At 39.0% G+C, this 26432-nt stretch overlaps 1 protein-coding gene across 3 annotated transcripts in view; it reads left to right on the plus strand.

Annotated features, from left to right (window-relative positions):
* Positions 1 to 8758: 8758 nt before the first annotated feature.
* Positions 8759 to 26432, plus strand: part of LOC124880417 (voltage-dependent calcium channel subunit alpha-2/delta-4-like) — a 70889-nt gene continuing 53215 nt past the window's right edge. For 2 of the 3 annotated variants that reach the window (XM_047385522.1, XM_047385535.1), the window contains exons 1-14: positions 8759 to 9343; positions 11584 to 11665; positions 11888 to 12004; positions 15991 to 16050; positions 18870 to 19032; positions 19117 to 19248; positions 20363 to 20423; positions 21261 to 21411; positions 22634 to 22708; positions 23216 to 23305; positions 23761 to 23874; positions 25155 to 25233; positions 25331 to 25464; positions 25646 to 25663. In XM_047385522.1, the coding sequence (XP_047241478.1) occupies positions 9243 to 9343; positions 11584 to 11665; positions 11888 to 12004; positions 15991 to 16050; positions 18870 to 19032; positions 19117 to 19248; positions 20363 to 20423; positions 21261 to 21411; positions 22634 to 22708; positions 23216 to 23305; positions 23761 to 23874; positions 25155 to 25233; positions 25331 to 25464; positions 25646 to 25663 (1377 nt within the window). In that variant the 5' untranslated portion in view covers positions 8759 to 9242. The remainder of the gene's footprint in view (positions 9344 to 11583; positions 11666 to 11887; positions 12005 to 15990; positions 16051 to 18869; positions 19033 to 19116; positions 19249 to 20362; positions 20424 to 21260; positions 21412 to 22633; positions 22709 to 23215; positions 23306 to 23760; positions 23875 to 25154; positions 25234 to 25330; positions 25465 to 25645; positions 25664 to 26432) is intronic. The other variant, XM_047385531.1, reaches the window with a different exon arrangement.

Raw genomic sequence — 26432 nt, forward strand, 5'->3', positions numbered from 1 at the left:
CAGGACATGTCATTTAAATCCCATATTAAACAGGTTTCTAGGATTTCCTTCTTTCATCTCCGGAACATTGCCAAAATTAGAAATATCCTATCTAGGAGTGACGCTGAAAAACTAGTCCATGCATTTGTTACTTCAAGGCTGGACTATTGTAATTCGTTACTATCAGGATTTCCACAAAATGCAGTTAAAAGCCTTCAGCTGATTCAAAATGCTGCAGCAAGATGAAAATTAAAAAGAGAGATCATATTTCTCCTATTTTAGCTTCCCTTCATTGGCTCCCTGTTAAGTCCAGAATAGAATTTAAAATTCTCCTCCTCACATATAAAGCCCTTAATGATCTAGCTCCATCATACATCAGAGATCTGATTGTTCCATATGTTCCTAACAGAGCACTTCGTTCTCAGACTGCAGGATTACTGGTGGTACCTAGAGTCTCTAGAAGTAGAATGGGAGGCAGATCCTTTAGTTATCAGGCTCCTCTCCTGTGGAACCAGCTCCCAGCTTTAGTCCATGAGGCAGACACCCTGTCTACTTTTAAGGCTAGGCTTAAAACTTTCCTTTTTGATAAAGCTTATAGTTAGAGTGTCTTAGTTTATCCTGAGCTATCTTCCTTACTTTTTACCTCTGTCTTCTTCCCTCCCTATTGGTTGCAGTAAGGGGTGTCAGGTTTAGCCTAAACCGGCTCAGTTATGGTTGAGGTGCAAACACACCCTCCATTTCTGCTACCTGTATGACCCCTTCTCTTTTCCAATGGTTATAATCAGTCTGACAGTGGGAGGTATCCCAATCCTTGTGGTTTTTAGTATAACAATGACCATCAGTGGGACCCTTTGTGAGGTGCCTTGAGACGACATTGTTGTAAATAAGCGCCGTTTAACTAAATAATCTGAACTGAAACTATTTGTGTAGTTATGCTGCTATAGGCTTAGGCTGCTGGAGGACATAACGACCACTTTCACCCTCTTCGCTACATTCTCACACTACTCTCCAATTTTGCATTGTTTGCTGTTATTTCAGCTTTTAACCTTGTTCTCTCTTTTCTCTTCCTAGAAGCTACACCTGGCCTGGCTCTGTGTCTGCCTGTGACACCTTTCTGGAGAGGGGACTCGTCCGAGCTTCTACTGGCAAAAACGTAATGCTCATCCTGTACTGATGATCCACATAGCCCTGTCTTTTAGTGTTTAACCCTTTCTCTCTCCTAGACATGGAAATTGACCAAGCTTTTACTGTAACTAATTATATGTGCTCTCTTTCAGACTCTAACCTTGAAAACTGGCTCAGAGTTTATCTGTTCTTTCTTTCTAGGTGAAACGACTAAAGGAGCTACATCCATTAACATTTACTTTTCCTTCCCATAGAAAGTACTTCTGGATCAGTGCTTCTGTGTTCTTTTTGTGTCTCTGCTCTGTTCTCTCAAACCCCTAGTCGGTCGTGGCAGATGGCCGCTCACACTGAGCCTGGTTCTGCTGGAGGTTTCTTCCTGTTAAAATGAAGTTTTTCCTCTCCGCTGTCGCTACATGCATGTTCAGTATGAGGGATTGCTGCAAAGTCAACGCCAGTGACTGTCCACTGTCTCTACATGCTCATCCGGGAGGAGGGAATGCTGCAAGTCACTGACTGGATGCAATCTGCTGGGTTTCCTTAGATAGAAAAACTTTTCATCCAGTTTGAATAAAAAGCTAACTCCGACTGCACTGTTCAATTGTTAGGATTAATTGGAATGTATGTACCTGACTGTTGTGAAGTGCCTTGAGACAACATGTGTTGTGAATTGGCGCTATATAAATAAAACTGAATTGAATTGAATCACGACCAGTCTAAATCCATGTTTTATCTCTGAACAATAATATGCTTCATCTCTTTGGAGGTGGTATGCTAGCTGACTCTCTAGTTCTCCTTGTTGAAACTGAAGAACATTTTCTTTACCGATGAAGCCCATGTTGAATATCCGTCCCCACCCAACAGCAACTTGGTAGGTAAGCGGTGTAGCTCTAACGGTGTTGATGTCGGTTGTTCTGTTGACGGGAGTGGTCCTTCAGCTCCCCGCTCCGTCCATTCCTGCATTTCACTCTCTCCGTCCATCGCTATGTCTTTGTCGTCTCAAGTTGTCTGTCTCCAAAGCCTCTCAAGGATCCTTCGAGTAAGGATGGATTAAGACTATCTGGCTACTAGCTTTACTGTCTGGGTCTGGTCATTCTACCCTCAATAAAGCCCTATCCTCACCTGCATGCTATGCAGTTACTGCGAGGGTTGTGACTGACGGCCTTATCAGTCACAGACAACCTTACTCGCTTTCAGGCTGTCGGTCCGGGGTACTCGGGTAGAGACGTCCTTCTGCTGAGCATCCTTCTTCTGGGACCCCTTTATCTCTGTCGGGGTACCTGTTCGGGCGCCACCTTTCGTTGTCCGATGAGCTAACCCCTCCCTCCTACTTCCCTATGTCTAAAGGGATTGCTCAAACCAGCTCTCCATCCGTCCAGACTTCCCCAAACCTGAAAGATCTTACCAAGCAGGTTTAATGAAAGTTCTGTTTAAGCTGGTGTCAGGAAATGACTCGTCTAGCCTCTGACAGCCTTCATACAAAAGTCTCGCCCTTCTTCAGCTGGTGGTCTGGACAACTGAGTAGCCTATCGCAGTCATCCACATTTTCAACAGTCACTTTTGTTCACGGCTGCTCATTCCTTAATTTTACAACTGGCTCTTGGTATATGGGCTAGGTTGATTTTAGTGGCTCGGCACGAGCCCCAGGGGCACTGTTTTAACAAACTTGGCTAAGGCAACCTATAAAAACCTCCTAAAATATCTTGGAACCAGGCAACAAGATTTTTACCACCAATGAAAAACCAAAAAATACGGTGACTCAAATAATTGAATGTCCACGATTTAACTAGAATTTTATATGCTTCTTGAATTAGTAACGCTTTTGCATGGGTCAGTAACAGCTTAAATTCGGCAACACAAAGTAATTTCAATAATAGAAATGAATCAATCAACTCAACCTGTCTTTCCCTGATGCTGAAACTAGTGAGTTTGGAGAGGCTTTGAAGACAGAGGCTCATCCATGCACCTGATGGAGAAGATTCTTCTGGTAACAAGTGGTTTCTTGAAGGGAATACAACTTCATCTTCAGTTTTCTTCCTTTAAGTGGCAGGCACTGATGCTCCAGGTTTTGATAGTTAAACAGGATCTTTGTTGTTATATGTCTCTGAAGACAGTAGTTTCCAGAGGCTGAAGAGTTGAAGGAAACTCGGAGACATAAATGAGGTTGATTCAGGACTTCCAGAAGCCTGAAACTTAGAGCAATCAGCTGTTCACCGATCAAGTTCACTTCTGTTGTCTGAATAAAAAGGCTTTAGATGAAATCAGATTCTTAATCTTGAGGCACAGTCCTTTCTGGGTCCACGGGTTGATCCTCTTTTTTAATGCAGTCGATCAGTGGGGCTGTGTCTCTGTTCCTTTTCCATCTAAGCTTCTTTTCTCCATCCAATCTTGTTCGCTTGTCTTCTGCGAGGAAACAACCTCCTTCAGCATTGCTTTTATGGTGCTTGATGCTTTCACCAGTCAGCCCCTTATTAGGCTTCTCAGTTATTGCGCAACCTATTCAGCTCAGCTTCTTGATTATTGCTCAATACTTTAGTCATGGTCACTGTGACCTACTGATTCTGTTTCTCAGCCTTGGAGATCCCGATAATAGCCACGCTGGTCTGTAGTCGCATCCTCCCTTCCTCACGTTTGCGTTGAAAAGGTTCACTGTCCGCATGCAGCTGGCTCTCTTCACTCCTAGTCATCCTACAGTTCTTTCCCTAATCTGCTCAGTTTTAAACTTTACACAGTATTACACATTCCATTCTTCAACTTTCTGCATTTGCTTTAAAACACAGTTGCAAAACAATCACTTCATTCTTTTTATTCATGCTTTACAATGATTAATGTTATATTTCTTTCATATATAGCTGATTTAGAATGTCAAACCTTAATGTTTCTTTCTCTAATTCTCAGTTCTTACCCACATTTCAATCATACATCTTTTAACTTGTTAATCAAAGATTACTAATTTTATTTAATACATGTGAAAGAATGTAAAATCATCATACATCATTTCTTTGGATATACTTGTTTATATTTTTGCAAAAGATAAGACAGATAATATGTGGCTCCACACAGGCCTCTCCAGTCTCTCAGCTCCAGAATATGAGAACAAGCTTGTTTCACTCCCCACTGTTTCAACTGTGTATTTTAATAATTATTGCATAGATTACACATAAGGATATAAGGATATTTATTGTAACTTTTATGGAGTTAACTGTGAGCAGTTACTAAATGCTGCATGGATTACATGGAAAGATCTCACCTTATTTTGACACCCAATAGATTATGCTTGACGAGACTGGTCCCCCACCACAGACTTATACAGGTCCTTCTCAAAATATTAGCATATTGTGATAAAGTTCATTATTTTCCATAATGTCATAATGAAAATTTAACATTCATATATTTTAGATTCATTGCACACTAACTGAAATATTTCAGGTCTTTTATTGTCTTAAAACGGATGATTTTGGCATACAGCTCATGAAAACCCAAAATTTCTATCTCACAAAATTAGCATATTTCATCTGACCGATAAAAGAAAAGTGTTTTTAATACAAAAAACGTCAATCTTCAAATAATCATGTACAGTTATGCACTCAATACTTGGTCGGGAATCCTTTGGCAGAAATGACTGCTTCAATGCGGCGTGGCATGGAGGCAATCAGCCTGTGGCACTGCTGAGGTCTTATGGAGGCCCAGGATGCTTCGATAGCGGCCTTTAGCTCATCCAGAGTGTTGGGTCTTGAGTCTCTCAACGTTCTCTTCACAATATCCCAGGTCGTGCTGAAAAATGAAATCTTAATCTCCATAAAGCTTTTCAGCAGATGGAAGCATGAAGTGCTCCAAAATCTCTTGATAGCTAGCTGCATTGACCCTGCTCTTGATAAAACACAGTGGACCAACACCAGCAGCTGACACGGCACCCCAGACCATCACTGACTGTGGGTACTTGACACTGGACTTCTGGCATTTTGGCATTTCCTTCTCCCCAGTCTTCCTCCAGACTCTGGCACCTTGATTTCCGAATGACATGCAGAATTTGCTTTCATCCGAAAAAAGTACTTTGGACCACTTAGCAACAGTCCAGTGCTGCTTCTCTGTAGCCCAGGTCAGGCGCTTCTGCCGCTGTTTCTGGTTCAAAAGTGGCTTGACCTGGGGAATGCGGCACCTGTAGCCCATTTCCTGCACACGCCTGTGCACGGTGGCTCTGGATGTTTCTACTCCAGACTCAGTCCACTGCTTCCGCAGGTCCCCCAAGGTCTGGAATCGGCCCTTCTCCACAATCTTCCTCAGGGTCCGGTCACCTCTTTTCGTTGTGCAGCGTTTTCTGCCACACTTTTTCCTTCCCACAGACTTCCCACTGAGGTGCCTTGATACAGCACTCTGGGAACAGCCTATTTGTTCAGAAATTTCTTTCTGTGTCTTACCCTCTTGCTTGAGGGTGTCAATAGTGGCCTTCTGGACAGCAGTCAGGTCGGCAGTCTTACCCATGATTGGGGTTTTGAGTGATGAACCAGGCTGGGAGTTTTAAAGGCCTCAGGAATCTTTTGCAGGTGTTTAGAGTTAACTCGTTGATTCAGATGATTAGATTCATAGCTCGTTTAGAGACCCTTTTAATGATATGCTAATTTTGTGAGATAGGAATTTTGGGTTTTCATGAGCTGTATGCCAAAATCATCCGTATTAAGACAATAAAAGACCTGAAATATTTCAGTTAGTGTGCAATGAATCTAAAATATATGAATGTTAAATTTTCATTATGACATTATGGAAAATAATGAACTTTATCACAATATGCTAATATTTTGAGAAGGACCTGTAGATCTGAAGCATCTTGCTGGAAACACTAAATGACCTGGGCGTCCTCAACAAAAATAGCCTGCTTTGTCTCTTCTTTTATATGGCTTTAGTGTTGCATCTCCATCCCAGGCTCTTGTCTAGGCGAACCCTGAGATATTTATAATCCACTGCCACCTCTACTTCACATCATTCAAGATTCAAGATTGAAGATTATTTATTGTCATCATGTCACCATAATGAAATTTAGCTGAGACCCAGCTCAAATGATACGCATGTAGGTTATAGACACTTACAAAATTTAAAAACACTTACAGAAAAAGAGAACATATGTACATGGATTGTGACATGTATTGTTTGGGATTTACATTAAGTGCAGCTTGACAGTCTAAGATAGGTTGGTTGGTTTGTTTGATTGTCAGCAGGGATGTTTAGTGTCTGCCTGCAGGGGGACAATTGCCTTCACTGCTTTGGAAAAGAAACGGTTCCTAAATTGCATTCCTGATGGATGTGGGACAAACAGTGCATTGGCCAGGTGGGTGTGGTCTATAGCAATGTGTCTGGCCCTTTTCTGGACTCGTGTGGCATAAATCGAGTCCAGATCTGGTAGACGACATCCCACAATCCCCTGTGCTGTCCTCACCACCCATCCTTTCTCTCCTTTGCCATGCATCTCCCATACCACAATGTTACACTGAGGTACAGGATGCTTTGAGTTGTGGTCGTGTAAAAGTTTGTGAGCAACTGAGTAGAGTCGAGTCCATTTCAGCTTTCTGAGAAAGAAGAGCTGTTGTTGGGCTTCCTTTTCTGGGTGGGAGGTGTTCTCCGTCCAGAAGTCAGAGGAAATATGAATGCCCAGGAACTGTATGCAATCCACAAGCTCCACCACCTCCCCCTGTATGCAGAGAGAAGCGTCTTCAGTCTTCTTGGACCAAGGTTTTCATAGTTTTGCAATTTTCATTTGTTTTTATTTTTATTTAGTTTTAACTTCACATTTTCATTTCTATGTTAGTTTTAATTCGTTTTTAGCTTTTGTTTGCTAGTTTAGTTTAGTTTTTATTAGTTTCAGTTATGGTTTTAGTCTTTTTTCTGAAATCAAATCCGGGGACATTTCAAGCTCAGAGATTAAAACAATTAAATGCCAAGAAATAATGAAAACATTGGTATAATTAAACTATACAAATCAAGTGTAATAGCAGGAAAGTCTATTCACACTGTTGTTAGCATTTCCAAAGAGTAATAAAACAAATAAATAGCAGTAGTAATGTCTGTCTTCTTTCCTCTCCTTTTTCTAACAATCATCTGCATTTTCCCTGCTCTTAGCTTTACTCTTCTTTCAATCAGTCTATTTTCCTTCTCGCTCTAACTCTCCCAATTTTCCTGTTCTTTCACTCTATTTTTTCAAACAATCTTTCTATTTTACTCCTCTCTCCTCTTTTATCAGATGTTCACTATTTAAAACAGACATAATATAATTACAATCTTCTCCAAAAACATTTTGTATAATATACTGAAAAATTACAATTTAACAAATAAAAGAAGATTATTGTTTCAGATAACCTTTAGTAGTTGGATATTTTTAGATAGTAGGAAACTAGGATAATCCTTTAAATATTAACTTTAATTATTTAACTATTTCCCTCAGTTGATAAAACACCAAATTACTATATCAAGCAAAAAAAAAAAAAAAACCACTTGGAGCTACAGGCTCATACAACAGAAGAAATGTGCATTTAACCAGGTGATTCTCTCTCCCTTCTCATCATTCTCAGTTCATGCAGTTTTACCTCATTCATTTCCCTGTTTCTAACTCCTTTCAGCAACTTTCATATGTCCAAACTAAGTGGAAAACACCCCTCAGCCTGAGTTCACAAATCATTATAATAAATTAGCAGAACAACTAATAACTAACTCAGGAAATATAAACTAAAGGTCGGGGAACTATTTCTCTCTCCCACTCAGCTGTAGCTACTCCATGTGCTTGTCTTCCTATTTGTTGTTCTGTTAGTTCATAAAAACGTGGTTTATTTGCATTTGTGTCATCACCTTTAGTAAAACAAAACACATCCAAGCCAATTGTTTTTTTAAACATTTTTTTTTTAATGTTGACAATACTAGTAACGCTTTCTACCGCGAACAAACCTTCATCATGGCCAGGATCAGCCCAGTGCAAGGCGGCGCACTCAGCTCTTCTTCTTCTACTCTGTTTCAACGTTAACCGCAGCTACCGTAACAGCTGTTGTTGCGCGCAACATGCTCACTCGCGCTTTCTACTCCCGGCTACCGTAGTAAGTCTACAAACATTCGGGGACAAACATTTCCAGTGACAGGTCGTCTAAATCAGGGACGTCTGGTCACCCTACACTACAAGACATTTGGTTTTATCTGAAGCGCAGGCATATTCAAAGTAACTCTCTGGCACTTTATCCTAAGCTTTGCTGACATGATGCTAGGTGTGGATGGACCGCTCAGATGACTTGACTGACGCACCCGCCATCTGCTGGCGTGAAGCGGCACAGCAAGAAAAACAAAAAACAATAGACTTAGAAATATTGAAAAACGTTTTGTTTTATCCCCATTCAAATCTTGTCATGTAGGTGGCATATAGATTAAATTAATTAAACCATATTTTTGGGCAGGAATGGTGCAGTCCTAAATGTTTGGTTTAAACATCTCCCTTCATAATTGCATGAGTGTGTTAGGGCACTGTGTTGCTGCTCCTCTCTGGCAGCTCTGATTGGTTGCAGGAGAATCTGTCTCTAGCAATCGCTCTAATCCTCTTAGATAAAACAGAGCCTTCATCCAATCCCCATCATCAATCCTTTCTCTCCCTCCCACATTTCTCTCTCTCTCACTCTATATCCCTGTCTCTTACATATGGAAGCAGAGTTTTTAATCCAAATGGATTACACAGCAATTTGGGCAGCAGTGGAGAGGAGCAGAAGCTACTGTGAGTGTGAAAAAGAACAGAAGGAGCCAAAGTCAGAAGAAGATATATGTGTTTCTCCACAGCCAGTGCAGGGTTTTTACCTTGTCCAGACTTGGTAAATGGGAAAAGTCTCTCTTTCCATTCATTTAATTTCAGATGGCTTTGAAATCCTCAAGGACTGTCTCTTTCGCTGAGAATGATCAGGGCTGAAAGATAATGCCACCCCAAGAACACATTTACCAAGACAGTGAAGAAGCCATAAAGGGTGAAGTGTCTGTCAACAGAAAGACTGGCATTTTCTCTGTTCCAAGCATGAGAAAACCGTTTCCTTCAAATTCCTGATCATCCCTTTGAACTTTAAATCCTGCTCTCATTTTGCAAAACTGCCTTGAGAAATATGAACTGGGATGACCTTTGAGCCAGGATGGAGACAAGAACATTGGCAATGAGAAACCTACTGAAGATTCTGGGATTTTTCTGCCTATGGATTATGGTAGAGGCTCAAATGAAGATCCCACCAGAGACGTAAGTGTCACCTTGCTTCATTTCTTCTGGATATTCTGACTTCAACTTTTTAGTGACACAAAATTGACCACAATATAGACAAGAGATTGTCAGCAAATGGTTGAACTTCTCTTAAAAAATGACAGAATCAATATAATTTTTAACTCTGGAAGATTTAGATTTAAGGTGATTTGGCAAACGTGTTTCTTCTGTCTAGACATATTACTGACAGTGAATCTGTGGAGAACGGTAAAGTTTAAAGTGATGACAAGGAGGCCTTTCAATCTCAAAGACTATAGGAGCTCATTGGAAAAGACAAATAGTCAAAAACACAAGTGGAGAAATGCAGAAAGCAGTTATAGGACAGGTTTGATTGCTATGATGCGACTAAAAAGCTTTTTTTATTGATTGATGAGAAAACTATAAATAATTTTCAACATGGCATTTTTGTTAAAATGTGAATGATCACTAAGTCATTAGCTTCTTTAAAAAATATATACACCTGGTACATTATATAATCTTTTAGGGGAAGCCTGTGACACACCTTCTTGCTGAGTAAAAATAACTCATTCCAAATCTGCTAGGGATAATAATTTTGAGGCTAATTATGAGCTAGTCTTTAAACTAAATACATATAAATGAAGCTACAGAGTGCAAACTAACTGTTTGTATGACCTTTTTAAGGGAATGAGTTTAACAGGTTGTAGTTTTCCTTCAGGGCTCGTTTGGGGAGTTTCAAATCAAACTGTTTAAATTAAACCTGGCATATCAACCACATTGTCACAAGCTACATGAGAGCATGTGCAGCACAAATTACATTTAACTATTTATACCATTCAAAAATATTTACGTCTCTATTGTATTTATCATACTGGGGTCATTGCCTTGCAGACTTTTTTTTTCTATTGTTGTGCAGCAGTGCCCTTTTATACCGAGGCAAACTTTCTCCCACAGAAAACAAATGAAGAAACTTTGAAACACTTTTTAGGTTTGTGGTTTAAATTCCTTGCAACACTTTTTATTTCACTCATATTTGATTAAACCTCAGTTTAGGTTTTTCATCAGTGTAGTTAGCCTGCAAACCCTGGTTTACAATGTTAAGGTTTGATTTCAGTGTTAAGTCACCATTCCAAGAGGGGTGGGCACAATTAACGGATTAACTTTTCACTGTTATTTTAGCTGACATTTTGAGCGATTTAAGACAACATAACAATTTGTTTTCTGATGAAGTACAACCAGTTTCTGTCAATAAGATGCAAGTGGACACAGTAAGTCTATTCTCGAGAGACAGTGAGCTAGTCTGTGCGATAGCAGAAGTATTTGATGGCTCAGACCAGAAAAGTTCAGTGCTTGCCCCAACACTGAAGAAGAGGTCGAGAAAACTGCAAATACATCTGTTCAATAACTTTTAGATCTTGCGAAAGTTGTCCTTTATTGTGCTGTCTGTAACAGTTTCCTTTATATGAACTCTGCTTATCTAGGCATCCTGATTTTATGTTTTGTGTATTACAGCATTGAATCAGTAATAAGGGATGTGCTGTCTATTTGTTTAAGCATCAACAGAAGTTTGAAAGAGGAATCATTTGGGTGATTGTTGTATATATTGTATATGTGGTGTCAGAATGAATTTTACCTAATTGGAATAAATAGTTTTTTTGTCTTTGTGTAATCGTGATTATTATGTGGTAGATTTTACATGTAACGTTTGTCATCGTCTGTGCATTTAAACAAAATGGGATCCCTGAGTTTTAGTCCCTCTGGGCATTTGATCTTTGGTTTCAGGGGGGCCCCAGTGAGTTTTTCTTCCTCTGACCCCAGGGGGTCATTTCATACTTGCTCTGACAACTATGTATCGAAATTATTGTTACATTATTAGTTTTTTTGTGGCCTATTTGCAGAAACATCCTGGGAAATCTGCTGAACATATACCTTCAGCTTCGTGTTGTGATTGAGATAAAGTTTAGATTATCTAAATCTCCATCAACATTTTCATCACGGCCATTTTTTTGTTTTATTTAGCTGTGACACTTTGCATCAAAACATCTGTCTACTAATGTAATAAAAGAAAATGTAGTTGTTAAAATTACTAAGATTATCAATGATATATCCATGATGTGTTTTAGATTTCAATTGCTACCATTTTGTCCCAGGTAATTATTATTAGGTCTTATGAATCACAGTGATGTGGGTAACATAATTCAGATTCTGTTGTATACAATCTATATACTATTCTTCTGACTGCATGTCTGCCTCTTTTACAGGGTGCAGCAGTGGGCATCAGTGTTCTCTGTTGAACTCCAAGACTTTACAACCAAATACTCTGGCTCTCTCCTACTTCAGAAGGTAAAATATAAAAAATTTAACAGGCTCTTTCACATCAGGAAGGTGAAAGACGAAAACGTGGCAAAAAACACTATACAAAACAAGATAATTATTGGCACACAGACTTTACAGATGAATAAGACTTAATGTTCGACAAAATTAGTTTAATTTCCTTACACTTTGACAAAAGTTTGTTTACTGGCTTTCGGATTAAATTGAGGTTAAGTCTGCTTTTCCTTTCAGAAACTAAAGGATGTAGAATCCATTATTAGGATTGTTGAGCTGAATGGAGCTGATTTACTGAGGGACTACTCTGAGGAAATCGAACGAATGTTGGGTAGTAAGATGAAGTCTGTAAAGGTAAGGCCAAAACCCCCCCTTGGTTATGTTACATTCGGTGTAAAAATGAATGAATGGATGAATTATTTATTTAATCAATTAACCAATAAACCAATCAGTATTTTTAATAGAGCACTTCTAATACACAGTGATAGTAAGACAATATTATTTTTGTTAAGGGCAGTGCAAATTACTAAAATGTAACTAAAAGACCAAAAAAAAAAGTCTTAGGTTTGCTTTCAAAACCCCATCAGTTACGACAACGCTCAGGTCTTCAGTAAGTGACAGTAAGTGACTCTCTGGGATTATAGTTATTGTGTGTGTTACAAACAGCACACTGAGCCACAGAGTCTTCTATCTGTTTGGCCATGCCCAGCTGAAACAGCGCATCACAGGATCGCTCCTTACACTTAACCATGGCCATGTATGGCTCATTTCACTTCTCAATGTTAAATGTCCTGTACTGTTTGATTTTGTCCAGAACCTGCCTCTGTTAATCTAGCCAGCTTCTCTCAATGGCATTTGAGGCCAGTCTCCACTCAGCATCCTGTTTTGTAGCTTCTTTGATCTCCTGCAACTTTTCAACTTGATACGGGAAGTTGGTGATTTACACAACTGATCTCCAGCTGTCAGTATCAAGATGTTTCTCATGATGCACATTTAGAAATGCTCGCTCAGGACAGCAGCAATATGCATTTCCTCTTCTGGTTTGTACTTTATACTTGGCATTCTCATGAGCATTTTTTGTAGTCTAGCTAGGGTACTGAGGAGTGATTTTTTGAAGATCACTTCCAGTGGCTTATGATCACTTTCTACATGGACGTGTCTTCCATACAGATCCTAATTTTTCCTTGCCAAACACAGTTGCAAGCAATTCTTTTTCAAATTGGGCTTAAAACATATTGGACAGTCCATTAATGCTCTGGTGCCACATGCTACGTGTTGTCCTTCTTGGAAAATCATGGCTTCCAGACCCTCAGAGCTTGCATCAGCTGATAAAGTAACTGGCTTGCTGGCATCAGAGTACAAGAGCTTTTAGTTTGTCAACACTGTGTTGTTGCTTTGATCCCTAGGGGCATTTCACATTTCCTTCTAACTTCCTTAGAGGAGCACTCACGTCTGAGATGCTGGGGAAACATTTAGACAGGTATTGCAGTAACCCAGTGAAGAGCAGCTTAGTCTTCTGGTGCAGCAATGTTTTGTATGACTTTAACACTTTCACACTTGCTTTTTTTAAATTTCAGAATGATGCTACTCAGGCAGTCTAGCAATTGTGTCAAACGACAATCATGCTGCTATATGCTCTCTCCCTAGACCAGGATGTTATCTATTATAGTGACCACACCCTCTAACCTTTCCAGATGTCTGGCTATGCACCTCTGAAACACTTGGGGTACAGACGATATACCCAATTGGAAATCTCCCAAATGAAGTGTTGAATGTACACAGATGAGAGCTTTTCATGGTTAACATCTAAAACTAAAAAGAATTTGGTATTTGGTATTTCAGGTACCACTTCTTCAATTGTGCACAGTGGATAATGTTCTCTCTTAATGCCTTTATTCGAGTCCTGTGGGTCAATGCAAATCCTAACTTTGTTAGGTTTTGTGACAGGATCCATACCATCAACCCTATCTGTTGGCTCTGTCTTTTGGTTATCAAATCTAAGTTTTCTAAATTTAATATCTAAATTTTTTTCAGCTCGGTTTCAGTTTTGTCCTTTAGAACAACAGGCAATTTCCTGGTAGCTTGAACTACTGGAGTGACGTCTGGGTTTATCTCAATGTGGTATTTTCTCACTATGCAGCCTAATCCAGTGAATAAATCCTCTATTTCATTTAGAATGTCACACTCTGTTTCAAGCAAATATAGTCTCTTGACAAGCCCCATTTGTTCACTTGACTCTCCAGCAGGTGCATTGTTCTTTATGACCTCGAACTCCAGATCATACTTTTTATCTTTGTACTGACAAGTCAACACTCTTTTGCCTTTTGCTGAAATATGGTGGCTTGCATACGCAACAAGCTTAGATGTCCTCACATTTTTCTCCAATCTCAGCTTTCATGGAAACAATATTGCAATCAGCTCCAGTATCCAGCCTGACTTTCTTGTTGACAATCAGAGCGTCATGCTACGTGTTGATTTTTGACACTGAGTGGTCTCATTTTGTTTATATGTTGCCCTTTCTGATTGCTTTTGTGCTTGCGTGAGATGCACATCTTTGCATAATGACTTTTCCCATGGCAAGCCTTGCCATGTAGTTTGATGGTTTAAGTAACTTTTTGAGGAAAAACCTTTCTTCATTAAAATTTAGGGGCGATTTGGACAATGATCTCCAGAGGTTCCAGAGGAGTCCCCAGAGCAAAGCCAGCCTTCTTTATTAGCTTGTTGAGCTTTTTTAAATCCCTGGCTCTGATGCTGCTACCCCAGCAGATGATGGCAGAAGAGATCACACTCTCTACATTAGACTTATAGAAGATTTGCAGCATCTTCCTGCAAACACCGACGGACCTAAGCTTTCTCAATGAGTGCAGTCTGCTCTGTCCCTTCTTGTAGATGGCTTCACAGTTGCATCTCCACTCCAATCTGTTGTCTAGGTGAACTCCGAGGTATTTATACTCCTCCACTACCTCCACTTCTTCTCCCATGATGGAAATAGTGTTTGACCTATTTTTGTTTATCTTAAAATCTACAATCATCTCCTTTTGTTTTATTCACGTTCAAGGTGAGATGATTATTTCTACAACATGCCACAAAGCCAACTCACTGTACTCAACTTCTTGTCCTCTGATCCACCCCACATGTGCAGCATCTTCCGAGTATTTCTGCAGATGACAGGAGTCTGTCTTGTACTGGAAGTCTGAGGTGTACTAAGTAAAGAGGAATGGTGAGAGTACCGTCCCCTGTAGTGCTCCTGTGCTGCTGACTACCTGGTTAGACACACAACCTTTCAGTCTCATAAACTGTGGTCTGTTTGTCAGGTAGTCTTTGATCCAGGAGATTGTTGAGGCCTCCACCTGAGTCTTCTTAGGTTTCTGACATAATTGAGAAATCAAAGAACATGATCCTCACAGTGCTGCTGGCTTTGTCCAGATGACAGTGGGTTTGTTGAAGCAGGTGTATGATGGCATGATAGTAGTTTGGCTTGCTTTGTGTTTGTTAGTCTTATGTCTCTTAGTTGGGTCTATTACCTATATTTGAAATGACTGAATAGTTGGGAATAGATAGGTTAGCTAATACTAAATGTAACCCCTGGTTCTCTTGGCTCATGGGGATTTACTCACCATGAGCTAAACTCACAATCTTTGACTCAGGTGTATTCAACTGTGTGTGATAATATATAAATGTACAAATATCTCTGTGCCTTTGTCAATGTGTGATAGGAATGGTTCAGTGGGAAGCATTGATAAACAGATGATTGATATAAAATAACATTAATTTAGTGTAGCATTACTTTCTATAACAGTGCCATCTAGATAGTTTAATGCCATGTCTCCTGACTGCCCAGTGTTGTTACTGTTAAACTTTTCAATGTTAAAATCAAATGAAGAGGGTAAAATGTTTCTGATTTAAAGATGCTCTAAAGTTTCCCTGGAGTTTAAAATCATCATTTGTGAAACAAAAGCAATTGTGTCCTGACAAACCAATGTAAACACAAGAGTAATTGCATCAATATGTGGATAGGCTGTGTGTTGCAACAAGATCTAGGGGGTGGGTTTTGAGGTGAGTAGATTGTCTCATGTGCTGAGTAAAATCCAAAGGTTCAAAATTGGTGTAGCGTCTGACTGATTGTCAACATGTTAATTTCAACCACTTCAGTTGTATGAACAACTGAAAGTAGTCTGGGGATTGTACACTTTGTAGGTGTAAACCACTTTCTTTTCTTCTTTTTCATGGTTTGTATAATTAGTTTTAATTAGGTTAGAATGACTCCAGATTCATTGTTGTTGTTTGTCCAGAGTCTGGTTTTAATTTAATCTTATATCATCTGGTCTATATTTTGTCAGAGGTTAGCAGAGTCTGCAGAAGACGCCGACCTATACCATGAATTCAACACTTCACTCCAGGTCAGTTGTATCCTTCCTTATATATATATCCTGTACATATATATATATATATACAGGGGTTGGACAATGAAACTGAAACAGCTGACATTTTAGTGTGGGAGGTTTCATGGCTAAATTGGACCAGCCTGGCAGCCAGTCTTCATTGATTGCACATTGCACCAGTAAGAGCAGAGTGTGAAGGTTCAATTAGCAGGGTAAGAGCACAGTTTTGCTCAAAATATTGAAATGCACACAACATTATGTGTGACATACCAGAGTTCAAAACAGGACAAATTGTTGGTGCACGTCTTGCTGGCGCATCTGTGACCAAGACAGCAAGTCTTTGTGATGTATCAAGAGCCACGGTATCCAGGGTAATGTCAGCATACCACCAAGAAGGACGAACCACATCCAACAGGATTAACTGTGGACGCAAGAGGAAGCTGTCTGAAAGGGATGTTCGGGTGCTAACCCGGATTGTATCCAAAAAACATAAAACCACAGCTGCCCAAATCACGGCAGAATTAAATGTGCACCTCAACTCTCCTGTTTCCACCAGAACTGTTCGTCTGGAGCTCCACAGGGTCAATATACACGGCCGGGCTGCTATAGCCAAACCTTTGGTCACTCATGCCAATGCCAAACGTCGGTTTCAATGGTGCAAGGAGCGCAAATCTTGGGCTGTGGACAATGTGAAACATGTGTTGTTCTCTGATGAGTCCACCTTTACTGTTTTCCCCACATCCGGGAGAGTTACGGTGTGGAGAAGCCCCAAAGAAGCGTACCACCCAGACTGTTGCATGCCCAGAGTGAACCATGGGGGTGGATCAGTGATGGTTTGGGCTGCCATATCATGGCATTCCCTTGGCCCAATACTTGTGCTAGATGAGCGCATCACTGCCAAGGGCTACCAAACCATTCTTGAGGACCATGTGCATCCAATGGTTCAAACATTGTATCCTGAAGGAGGTGCCGTGTATCAGGATGACAATGCACCAATACACACAGCAAGACTGGTGAAAGATTGGTTTGATGAACATGAAAGTGAAGTTGAACATCTCCCATGGCCTGCACAGTCACCAGATCTAAATATTGTTGAGCCACTTTGGGGTGTTTTGGAGGAGCGAGTCAGGAAACATTTTCCTCCACCAGTATCACGTAGTGACCTGGCCACTATCCTGCAAGAAGAATGGCTTAAAATCCCTCTGACCACTGTGCAGGACTTGTATATGTCATTCCCAAGACGAATTGATGCTGTATTGGCCGCAAAAGGAGGCCCTACACCATACTAATAAATTATTGTGGTTTAAAACCAGGTGTTTCAGTTTCATTGTCCAACACCTGTATGTGTGTGTGTGTGTCACATTCCAATGAAACAAATTACATTGTCAGTATTTATATCTTGTCAGTCTATCTGATTTGTTAGTCAAAGGTATTATTGGCCTGGGCTATTAGATAGTGATTAACATCGTATGCTGACTGTGAGGGAATTAGAAGTAACAGAGGCTGGTTGGGAGTTGAGGCTGCAACAGACAGGTGCTTTAAATCTTCAGCTGACACCTGAAATTAGATTAGATCAACCTTGCTGTGAGGAAACTGGGTTGACACCAATGCTAAGGACCTTTACTAAAAAACATTCCATATGAATGCATTGGCATAACAAATTTTGTCTAGCTATTACAAAGAAGAAAACAAACAAGCAAAACCTTAAAGACATACATGCAGTGAATATTAAAAAACCGAACAGTGTCCTCTATGTTGTTTTGTTCAAATACACATCTTCTCTGTAGTTGTCCTTCTGCTTGTCAATGTAAAGGTATCTAAACCAACCGGGGCCAATGTAAAGAAGTAATTGCCCCCTTACCCTAATTACTGGTTGTGCCACCGTTGCCTTCAATAACTGCCATCTAAGTGTTTGTAATGACTGACACTAAACCGTTTCCATCTCTCTGGAGGAGTTCAGGTCTCTACTTCACAAAACTGTTTCAAATCAGCAAAATTAAATATTTTCAATTATATATGGTCAGTTTAAGGCCATGCCACAGAATTTCAGTTGGATTTAGGTACAGACTTTGACTAGGTCGCTCCAAAACGTTTTATTTAACCGCATAACCCAAGTGTCCTTTTTTGACAGACAGCAGAATTCAGGGTTCCATCAGTTTTAACAAAGCATCCACGTTCTTAGCAGCAAAGCTACACTAGACCATCACATTACTGCCACCATAATGGTGGGTATGATGTTCTTTATCTAAAACCTGTTGCTTTATAAACCAGATGTAACATCCTACATTAACTTCAATATGTTTGTTTTTGCAAACATGAAGCAAGCCTTCGTGTTCTTTTTGGTCAGCAGTGCTTTTGGGATGGAACTCTCCCTGGGTTGCCATGTTTGCCCATTTTCTTTCTTACTGTTGATTTATGTTTGACCTGTTAAGGTTAGAACACTGACCATAACAGGGAGTGAAATTTAACCAAAAGATGTAGTTAATCACAAGTAATTTATGATTAAACTAGTTCATAATTTATAAATTTTTACACAGGCATTGGTTGGTTTGGATAGCTTTTTTCCCTGAATAAATTTATTAATTTTAAAAAATGCATTTTGGTTTCGCTTAGGCTATCTTTTTAACTTTTGTTTCATTGGCCTGAAGTCATTCTAAAACATATATAGAGAAATAAGAAAATATTGATCATGGAGAGCATTTCTGTATCTTTGATTTAAGGTTCATGTTATGTATTGTTTTATTTGCTGTGAATTTCCGAGTACAGACACAGGCAACACTGGTATAAAGCAGTATTTGGCGAAGAAAAGTTTAATTCTCTTCTGCTGTCTCTCTCAGTTTGATTACTACAACTCCATGCTAATCAACACCATTGATGAGAATGGGAACTATGTGGAACTGGGTGGAGAATTTTCACTTGAAGAAAACGAACATTTTAACAACCTGCCTGTGAATACACTACAGAGTAACATCCAAGTTCCCACCAATGTCTACAACAAAGGTTAGAGGGAGATCACATCAGACAGCTACTCGTGGAAGTAAAATTGTCCAAATCCTACTCACAATTTTTCCTTTTCCCAAGCAGATCCCAAACTTCTTAATGCCATCTACAACTCCGAGGCTTTAAATGATGTCTATATTAACAACTTTCAGAGAGATCCGACACTTACTTGGCAGTACTTTGGCAGTTCCTTTGGCTTTTTTAGAATCTACCCTGGTAAGTTTATCTTGTATTTACTTATTTTCCTGGTTCATAGTAAAAGAAACAGCAAATTTAATTTGATCTTGTTCTTTTTCATCTGTATATGCTGTGGGATGTTCACATTAAATTCACGGAAACTTTATTTAAGATTTTTACATATACTGTTTGTCAGTGTCAAATGTATTTATATTGCATATTTTAAAAACAACAGCAGCTGACCAAAGAGTTTTCCCAATTTCACCATCAACCACAGAATGACAAGAATAAATCTGTAATCAAAAATATAAAAGATACAAGAGTTAAGACTTCTAACAACTAATTAGTGCCTCATACCCAATCAGTCAAAGATAAAGGAACAGAAATGCATTTTTAATAAACATTTAAATGATTTAAATGATGCAGACATGTAGAGGTAAGATATTCAACAGTCTTTGAGCGGCTACGGTGAATGTTTGATCACCTTTACTTTGATCTCGGAACACCAAGGAGAAACTGGCTGGTTGACTGAAGTCCACTCAAAGCTGTGTGGAGGTTAAGAATATCATGTAGATAGGATGGGGCAAGACCATTTAAATTTTTTAAAGTGAGCAATAAAATAAAAAATACACAGGATCCTAATGAAGAGGTTTTAAGACTGGAGCTATACATGTTTGTGCTTCTTTTTACCAGTTAAAAGACAAGCGGCTGTGTTCTGAACCTTTTGAAAATGCTGCAGGGTCGATTGAAACCAATGACCTTAGTCTTCTTTCGTTAAGCTTTAGAAATGTTTACCTTATCCAGGTAATAATTTCAGCCAGACATTTAAATAAAACCGTCAATGCGTTCTCAATGCCAGTTATGCCAGTAACTGGCATAGAGAACTGAATGAGTTTGGCAAAACAATTTCAAACCATTTACATGAGGATAAAATGACTTTTTTCTTTTACTTTTTTCTTAACCTTGTAATATCATATTATATTAGCAGTTGTGTTTTGTCTGGCATTTTATTGTGTTTCAGTAAATTATTTGGTTAAATGGCTGCTCTGGTGGGTCTCAAGTTTGACATCATTGCGTTGTTATCCTCATTATACTTGTTTCTTTATTTCTCTCCCTTTTAAAGACTGTAAATTGACTGTTTGCTGTCTGTCAGGTATTAAATGGACTCCAGACACAAACGGTGTGGTAGCCTTTGATTGCAGAAACAGAAACTGGTGAGTTTGATCCAGTACCCAGAGGACACTTAAGTCAATATCTGATGTGTTTTTTGTGCTTTCTGTGAAGCGCAGTGCAAAAACATATTTATTTCTTATTTTCATGTTTTCTGACCTGACATCTTTAGAGTACATGTCCTGATGAAACTTGGGCTACTGAGTTGTTTCTATGCTTTTCTGTGTATGTTCTCTAAGAGAAAAGGTTTAATGCAAAACACACAGTACTTACTTCTGTACTTTACACTTAAGACTCTCCTGTTTTACTAGACATGACCATTTTCCATTAACATGTAAGGTAATTAAACTGTAGATGCAAGACAATAAGAGGTTATGGGGCTTTATCTTCTAGAATAAAACCATTCTTATGTTCAAAGTTTGGCACTAGGACACTGTGGTGTATGGTGCATGTTTTTTTTGGTTCACCCACTGATTATTTATCATAATAAAACATAACTCAGCAGTGTCCAGAAAGCAGGAAACACTCTGCAGTGCAGAGTTCTGGTCAGACAGAGAACTTTGTTCCCCTGAATGTGAGTCGAATGATTGGCAACATGCTGAATCTCTGATCCTCTCTAAAAGACGTTAAGCTGTTTCTCAGCCAGGTCACTGAAGCCTACATGGCACCATATGTGACTGCTTATGCGCTCTAAATAACACCAGAGAACTGTATGTCCCTGAACATTTCACCACAAAGCAATACTGCAGACATTATTTCATCTGAGACTAAAAGGCTGGTAGACCTATGATGATTTTTAATTGCAGATTCTGTGATCTTAAATGATCAGAACCGGGGTCCTGATGTCATTTAAATGTGGCTTTTGCTTTGCTATTTTACAGGTATATTCAGGCAGCTACATCTCCCAAAGACATTATCATCATGGTGGACATCAGTGGCAGCATGAAGGGGTTAAAGATGACCATAGCTAAACACACCATCAACACTATCCTGGACACACTGGGAGAGAATGATTTTGTCAATGTCATTGCTGTGAGATGCACTTTTAATAATTCTTCTTTACCAAAACATACTGCTGTAGATTAGGAAAAACTGCTTTGGAATATTGCAAGTGTTTGATTAGATAGGTTTACTCAGATAAAAATATCTTCTAGTTGACTTTGGTGTCTGTCATATTATTTATATTCTTGAAACCTGTTCTTGGCTTGACTTTGCAACATCCTGTGCCAAAAGCTAATAATTTTCATTTTTTCCAGGCTGACACAATTTGTTTTGAAGAATTAATCAACAATGAAATTTAACTGAATTTTAATTGTATACAGACAATATAATAGATGTAAATCACTTGTTTTGTTGGTAATATTTAAAACTGTATGCCTTACGACTTTCTATGGGCTTCTCTAACTGCCCCATTATTTTCTGTTTTTAGTTTTTTCCAGTAATGGAACTACATTTTAAATTGTGTCACATTCAACAAGAAGATGAAATTCTGGCAATAGATAAACAAAGACTCTCACTGCGCTTGTTAGAAGGTGTGGTTTGGGAGTTTGATCCTTTTTGCTTATAGTCCCATCACATTATTGTGTATCAGGCTTTCATTTCAGTGGTGTTGGAAGACATGATGCCGTAGGAAAATATTGTGTTTTCTATTAACTTGACATCGTAGCATACATAATGTGATCTCCAGATAAGCCAGGCTGGCATAGATGTTTATGCACATTTTGAAAAATTCCGTTACATGAGCGCTACAACTCACACACATCATGCATACTTCATATGTGAACCACTGCTACAGAATCACTACAACTGAGACTTACAAATCACAGCATTACATCCAGACATTTCACTCACCTCAAGATGCTGGAGGCTTGAAACTAAAAGTTAAAATGATGCTGTAATTTACTTTCTAATATTTAACTAACCACTTGGGGACACTCAGAACATTGAAATATAATTTTTGGGCAGTCCTGACTGTGATATCAGCACAGCAAAAGAAACATATTCTCTCCTGGCACAGCAGAAGTCTGTGATGTCTAAGTAACTGATCTCAATACACATTCACATATGTGCTCTGCACATGTGCACATCAGAACTGAAGCGAATCAGAAGTGACAGACAAGACTTAACAGGACTTGATGCACCTCAAATTCACACAACACAGGCTTTCAATACATCAGTATAAATGACAGCAAAGGAAACAGTGTGACAGATGCTTTATAAATGTTCCTTTTGTGTTATGTCTGCCTTTCTGTAGTACACTGACTATGTTAGGTATGTGGAACCATGCTTCAGAGGAACACTGGTTCAGGCTGACTTGGACAACAGAGAGGTAAGATCATTATCTTCTTCATGAAGGCTTAAAGAGCTGAGCATGCATCTCAGCTGACATTTTACAAGCACACACACACACACACGTAGAACTCTTAAGATCAGTCTCATGACCTGTTTCTAATACTAGGTCAAGTTGCAAGTCAAGTGTGAGTCTGTACGTTTCAGTTCTTCTGACCTGACGGATACGTTGATCATGGTACAGGGGGAGGGTGTTTATCTCCAGTGGTATTTAGGCGAAAGGTGGGGTACACCCTAGATAGAACCCATTCACTCTCTGTTCAGGACGCTTAGGGCTATGTTTAAACACAGTTGTATCAGTAATAGCGATGAAACTTATCATGCAAAAGGTAAAAGTAAAAACAGAATAGAACAAGTATTTTTTCCTTGTTAAGCCAATGGTGACAAATGTGTCAAATATTTTTACCATTTCAACTGAAACACAGTATGTGCCATATGGACAGTGGTGAGTCTGGTCTAATGACTTTGTTCACTATTTCTTTTTCAGCACTTTAAGCTGTTGGTGGAGGAGTTGCATGTTAAAGGAGAAGCAAAAATAAAGAATGCCATGAAGGAGTCCTTCAAGATCCTAAACGAGGTTTGTTTATGTATGGCCTGATGTCAGAGGTCAACTCTTCTGTTTTCTGGATCAGTTATCAAACAAAAAACCCAATCCAGTCCAACTTTATTTATGAAGCACTTTAAAACAAACACAGAGGTCAAAGTGCTGTACAGATAAAAGAAAAAGAAAAACTGATCAAATTCAAAATTAAGAAAATAAGTAAATACATGGACATAAAATGGGCATAAAATCAACATGAAACAAACACCCCACTAAGCATTAAAAGGCTGAAAGAAAAGATGTGTTTTTAAAAATGGCCAGGGACATTGCCTGCCTTGATTGTTCCAGAGTTTAGAACCGGATAGAGAGAAGGTCCGGTCCCCTCTGAGTTTACGCTTGGTTCTCGGTACTGAAGAGAAAAGAATATTTTAAATCTGGGTAGTAGGTTTGATGATTAATGTTGTTTCTGCTTTCTGTATGTCTGTGTGCAGGCGAGGATGAATGGTCAGGGCAGCATGTGTAACCAGGCCATCATGCTAATCACAGATGGAGCCATGGAGGACTTTGAGTCAGTCTTTGAAGAATTCAACTGGCCTGAGCGCCGGGTAAGGACTAGGAAAGAAATTCTACAATTTTCTTTGGCACCAAGGTTTTCATCTAGCCCTCTTAGAGACTTATGCTGTGCAGTGAAAATGTTCAGTCATACAGATGATGGTTAGACTAGCGAGAGCTTGCCACACTTACATCCATGTATTAGAATGTTCTCTACAAAGTCCAGGACTACAGATCAAAATTAAGACAGTCTGAGTGATGTTCACAGACACTCACAATCCAATCTGACTGAGCTTCAGGGATTTTGCAAAGAATGGGCAAAGGTTTCAGTGTTTATATGTACAAAGCAGGTAGAGGCATACCCCAAAATGCCACTGTAATTACAGTGAAAGGTGGTTTTACAAAGAATTGGCTGAGGAGGCCTGAATACAACTGCATGTTTCAAATCTTTTATTTTTCTTTGTAAAACATTTTGAAAGCCATTTATCATTTTCCTTCCACTTCCTTCCACACATTAATGTGCTACTTTATGTTGGTTTATCACATAACTCTTAATAACGTCAGATTAAAGTTGCTATCTGACATAATATGAAAAACTTCAAGAGGTGTGAATACATTTTTCAGGACACCATATTTCACTGCCTGAACCAATAATTAAAGAACGTTGAGTACATAGAGCAACACCAGTAGTAAAGGTAAAGTTTACTTCCTAAATGTACTAATTAAAATTATACCTTCCCAGACAGTCAGTTTGTGGATTTACAAAACAGAACGAAACATCTCACAATACAATACGACCTCGACATCAGTCTTGGTGGTGTGTCCACATGCAGTTGTCTTTAAAGGCTGTTGTACAAAGTTTTCTTTTTAATCAGGGGGATGAATGCAATAAAACAAAATGTTAGACCATGAATTTTGTCCTTTCACTTCACAATTATTCACTACTTTTTGTTGACTTATAGCATAAAATGAATTGAAATTTGTGGTGTTAATGTGCAAAATAGAAAAAAGTTTAATGGGTATGAATTCTTTAGTAAAGCACAGTGTTATTTAGAAGGTTGTACATTTGTTAAAAGACAGACCGTTGGTTTCCATCTGGAGAAGCCAGCAAAAGCATTTTTTAAATTTAGAGAAGCTCACTGACCTGAATTTTTCTGGATGGGGTGTTTTGCCTAAGCCCACTCGCCTGTGTTCTTTCACAAGACTAAACTGTACGTTTAATGTGAGCATCCTTCTGTCCATACCAAAGCTAAAAACACCTTTAGCAAATCATAGAACTATTTGTCAACATTATATCACGCACATCTTAGCATTATCACGGCTCTCTGTTTAGGTACGAGTCTTTACCTACCTGATTGGCAGAGAGATGACATTTGCTCAAAACACCCAATGGATCGCTTGCAACAACAAGGGTCAGTCTGGTGTGTGTGTAAGGAGGAGTGCATGTAAGGGCTTACCATTCTGTGTATGAGCAATGTCATATAGAATATGATCCTGTGGCTTTGCCAGGTTACTACACACACATCTCAACGCTGGCTGATGTTCAGGAGAATGTCATGGAGTATCTGCATGTGCTCAGTCGACCAATGGTCATCAACCACGACCATGACATCATCTGGACAGAAGCCTACATGGACACAGTGGTGAGCTGAGATGCCCACTTTACAACATTTTCTCCTAAGTGTCCTTTCTCTTAGCATATTTTACACTGCTCATCATCTCCATTTTCATCATCCTCATGTGTGTGACTTCATGGTCATCTGTCTATCTGTAAATGGACTCATTCTCCCATGAACCTCTGGGGCATCCAATCCACTCTGGCAGCTTCCCAACACAAAGGAGGTAAAAAAAAAACAACAACAACAACTTATAGTTTGAAATAAATATTTAGGATTTTTGTCATATGGATTAAGGTATATTTCTTTAAGTTATTCACCCGGTTCTGGCCAAACATAGTCATAGCAAATTTATTCCATTAGCTTTAAAGGGTGGAGGACAAATACTTATGCAACATTTTTTCATGTCAGGATTTAGAGCATATGTATCACGTAAGACAGCTGCTACCAAAGAGACTTAAAAGTGTAATGTAAACCTTTAACTGCTGCTGCGCTTTCAAGTAAAGCCTTTTGTCTCAAATCGTCATGCGGGGTCCTTAGTTCCTTAAAGTCAACATCCATTTGTCATCAGTATGTCCATGTTTTATAGCTTTAAAAGAAAATAAATTATTAATTACTAATTATTTAATCATTATTAATTATAAAAAAATAAGAATCACAGATGTTTCTTTTTTGTATGTTGGCTTGTTTTTCGTATAAATCAGTTTTTTAATGACCTAGCCTGCAAGAAAAGAGCCATTGGTCTAGATTCCAAACTATCAGTAAGGATTAAATTCTCAAAAATTTGAAATAGTCTTACCTGTTGACCAACATCGCCACTTAAACTTCAACCACAGAAGTATAATATCAACAGTGAATAAAATATTTTTGTCTGACACGTTTGAAATAGGGGCTCAAAGCAGAAGAAAAAAGTAAACACAATGAGTCAAAAAAGCAGTAAAGAAAACCGGCAAAAGCTGTGATGTTTTCTGTTCCACAGTAACAAACCCAGCTCC

The sequence above is a fragment of the Girardinichthys multiradiatus genome, chromosome 2, assembly GCF_021462225.1.
Source record: "Girardinichthys multiradiatus isolate DD_20200921_A chromosome 2, DD_fGirMul_XY1, whole genome shotgun sequence".
Classification (NCBI taxonomy): Eukaryota; Metazoa; Chordata; class Actinopteri; order Cyprinodontiformes; family Goodeidae; genus Girardinichthys; species Girardinichthys multiradiatus.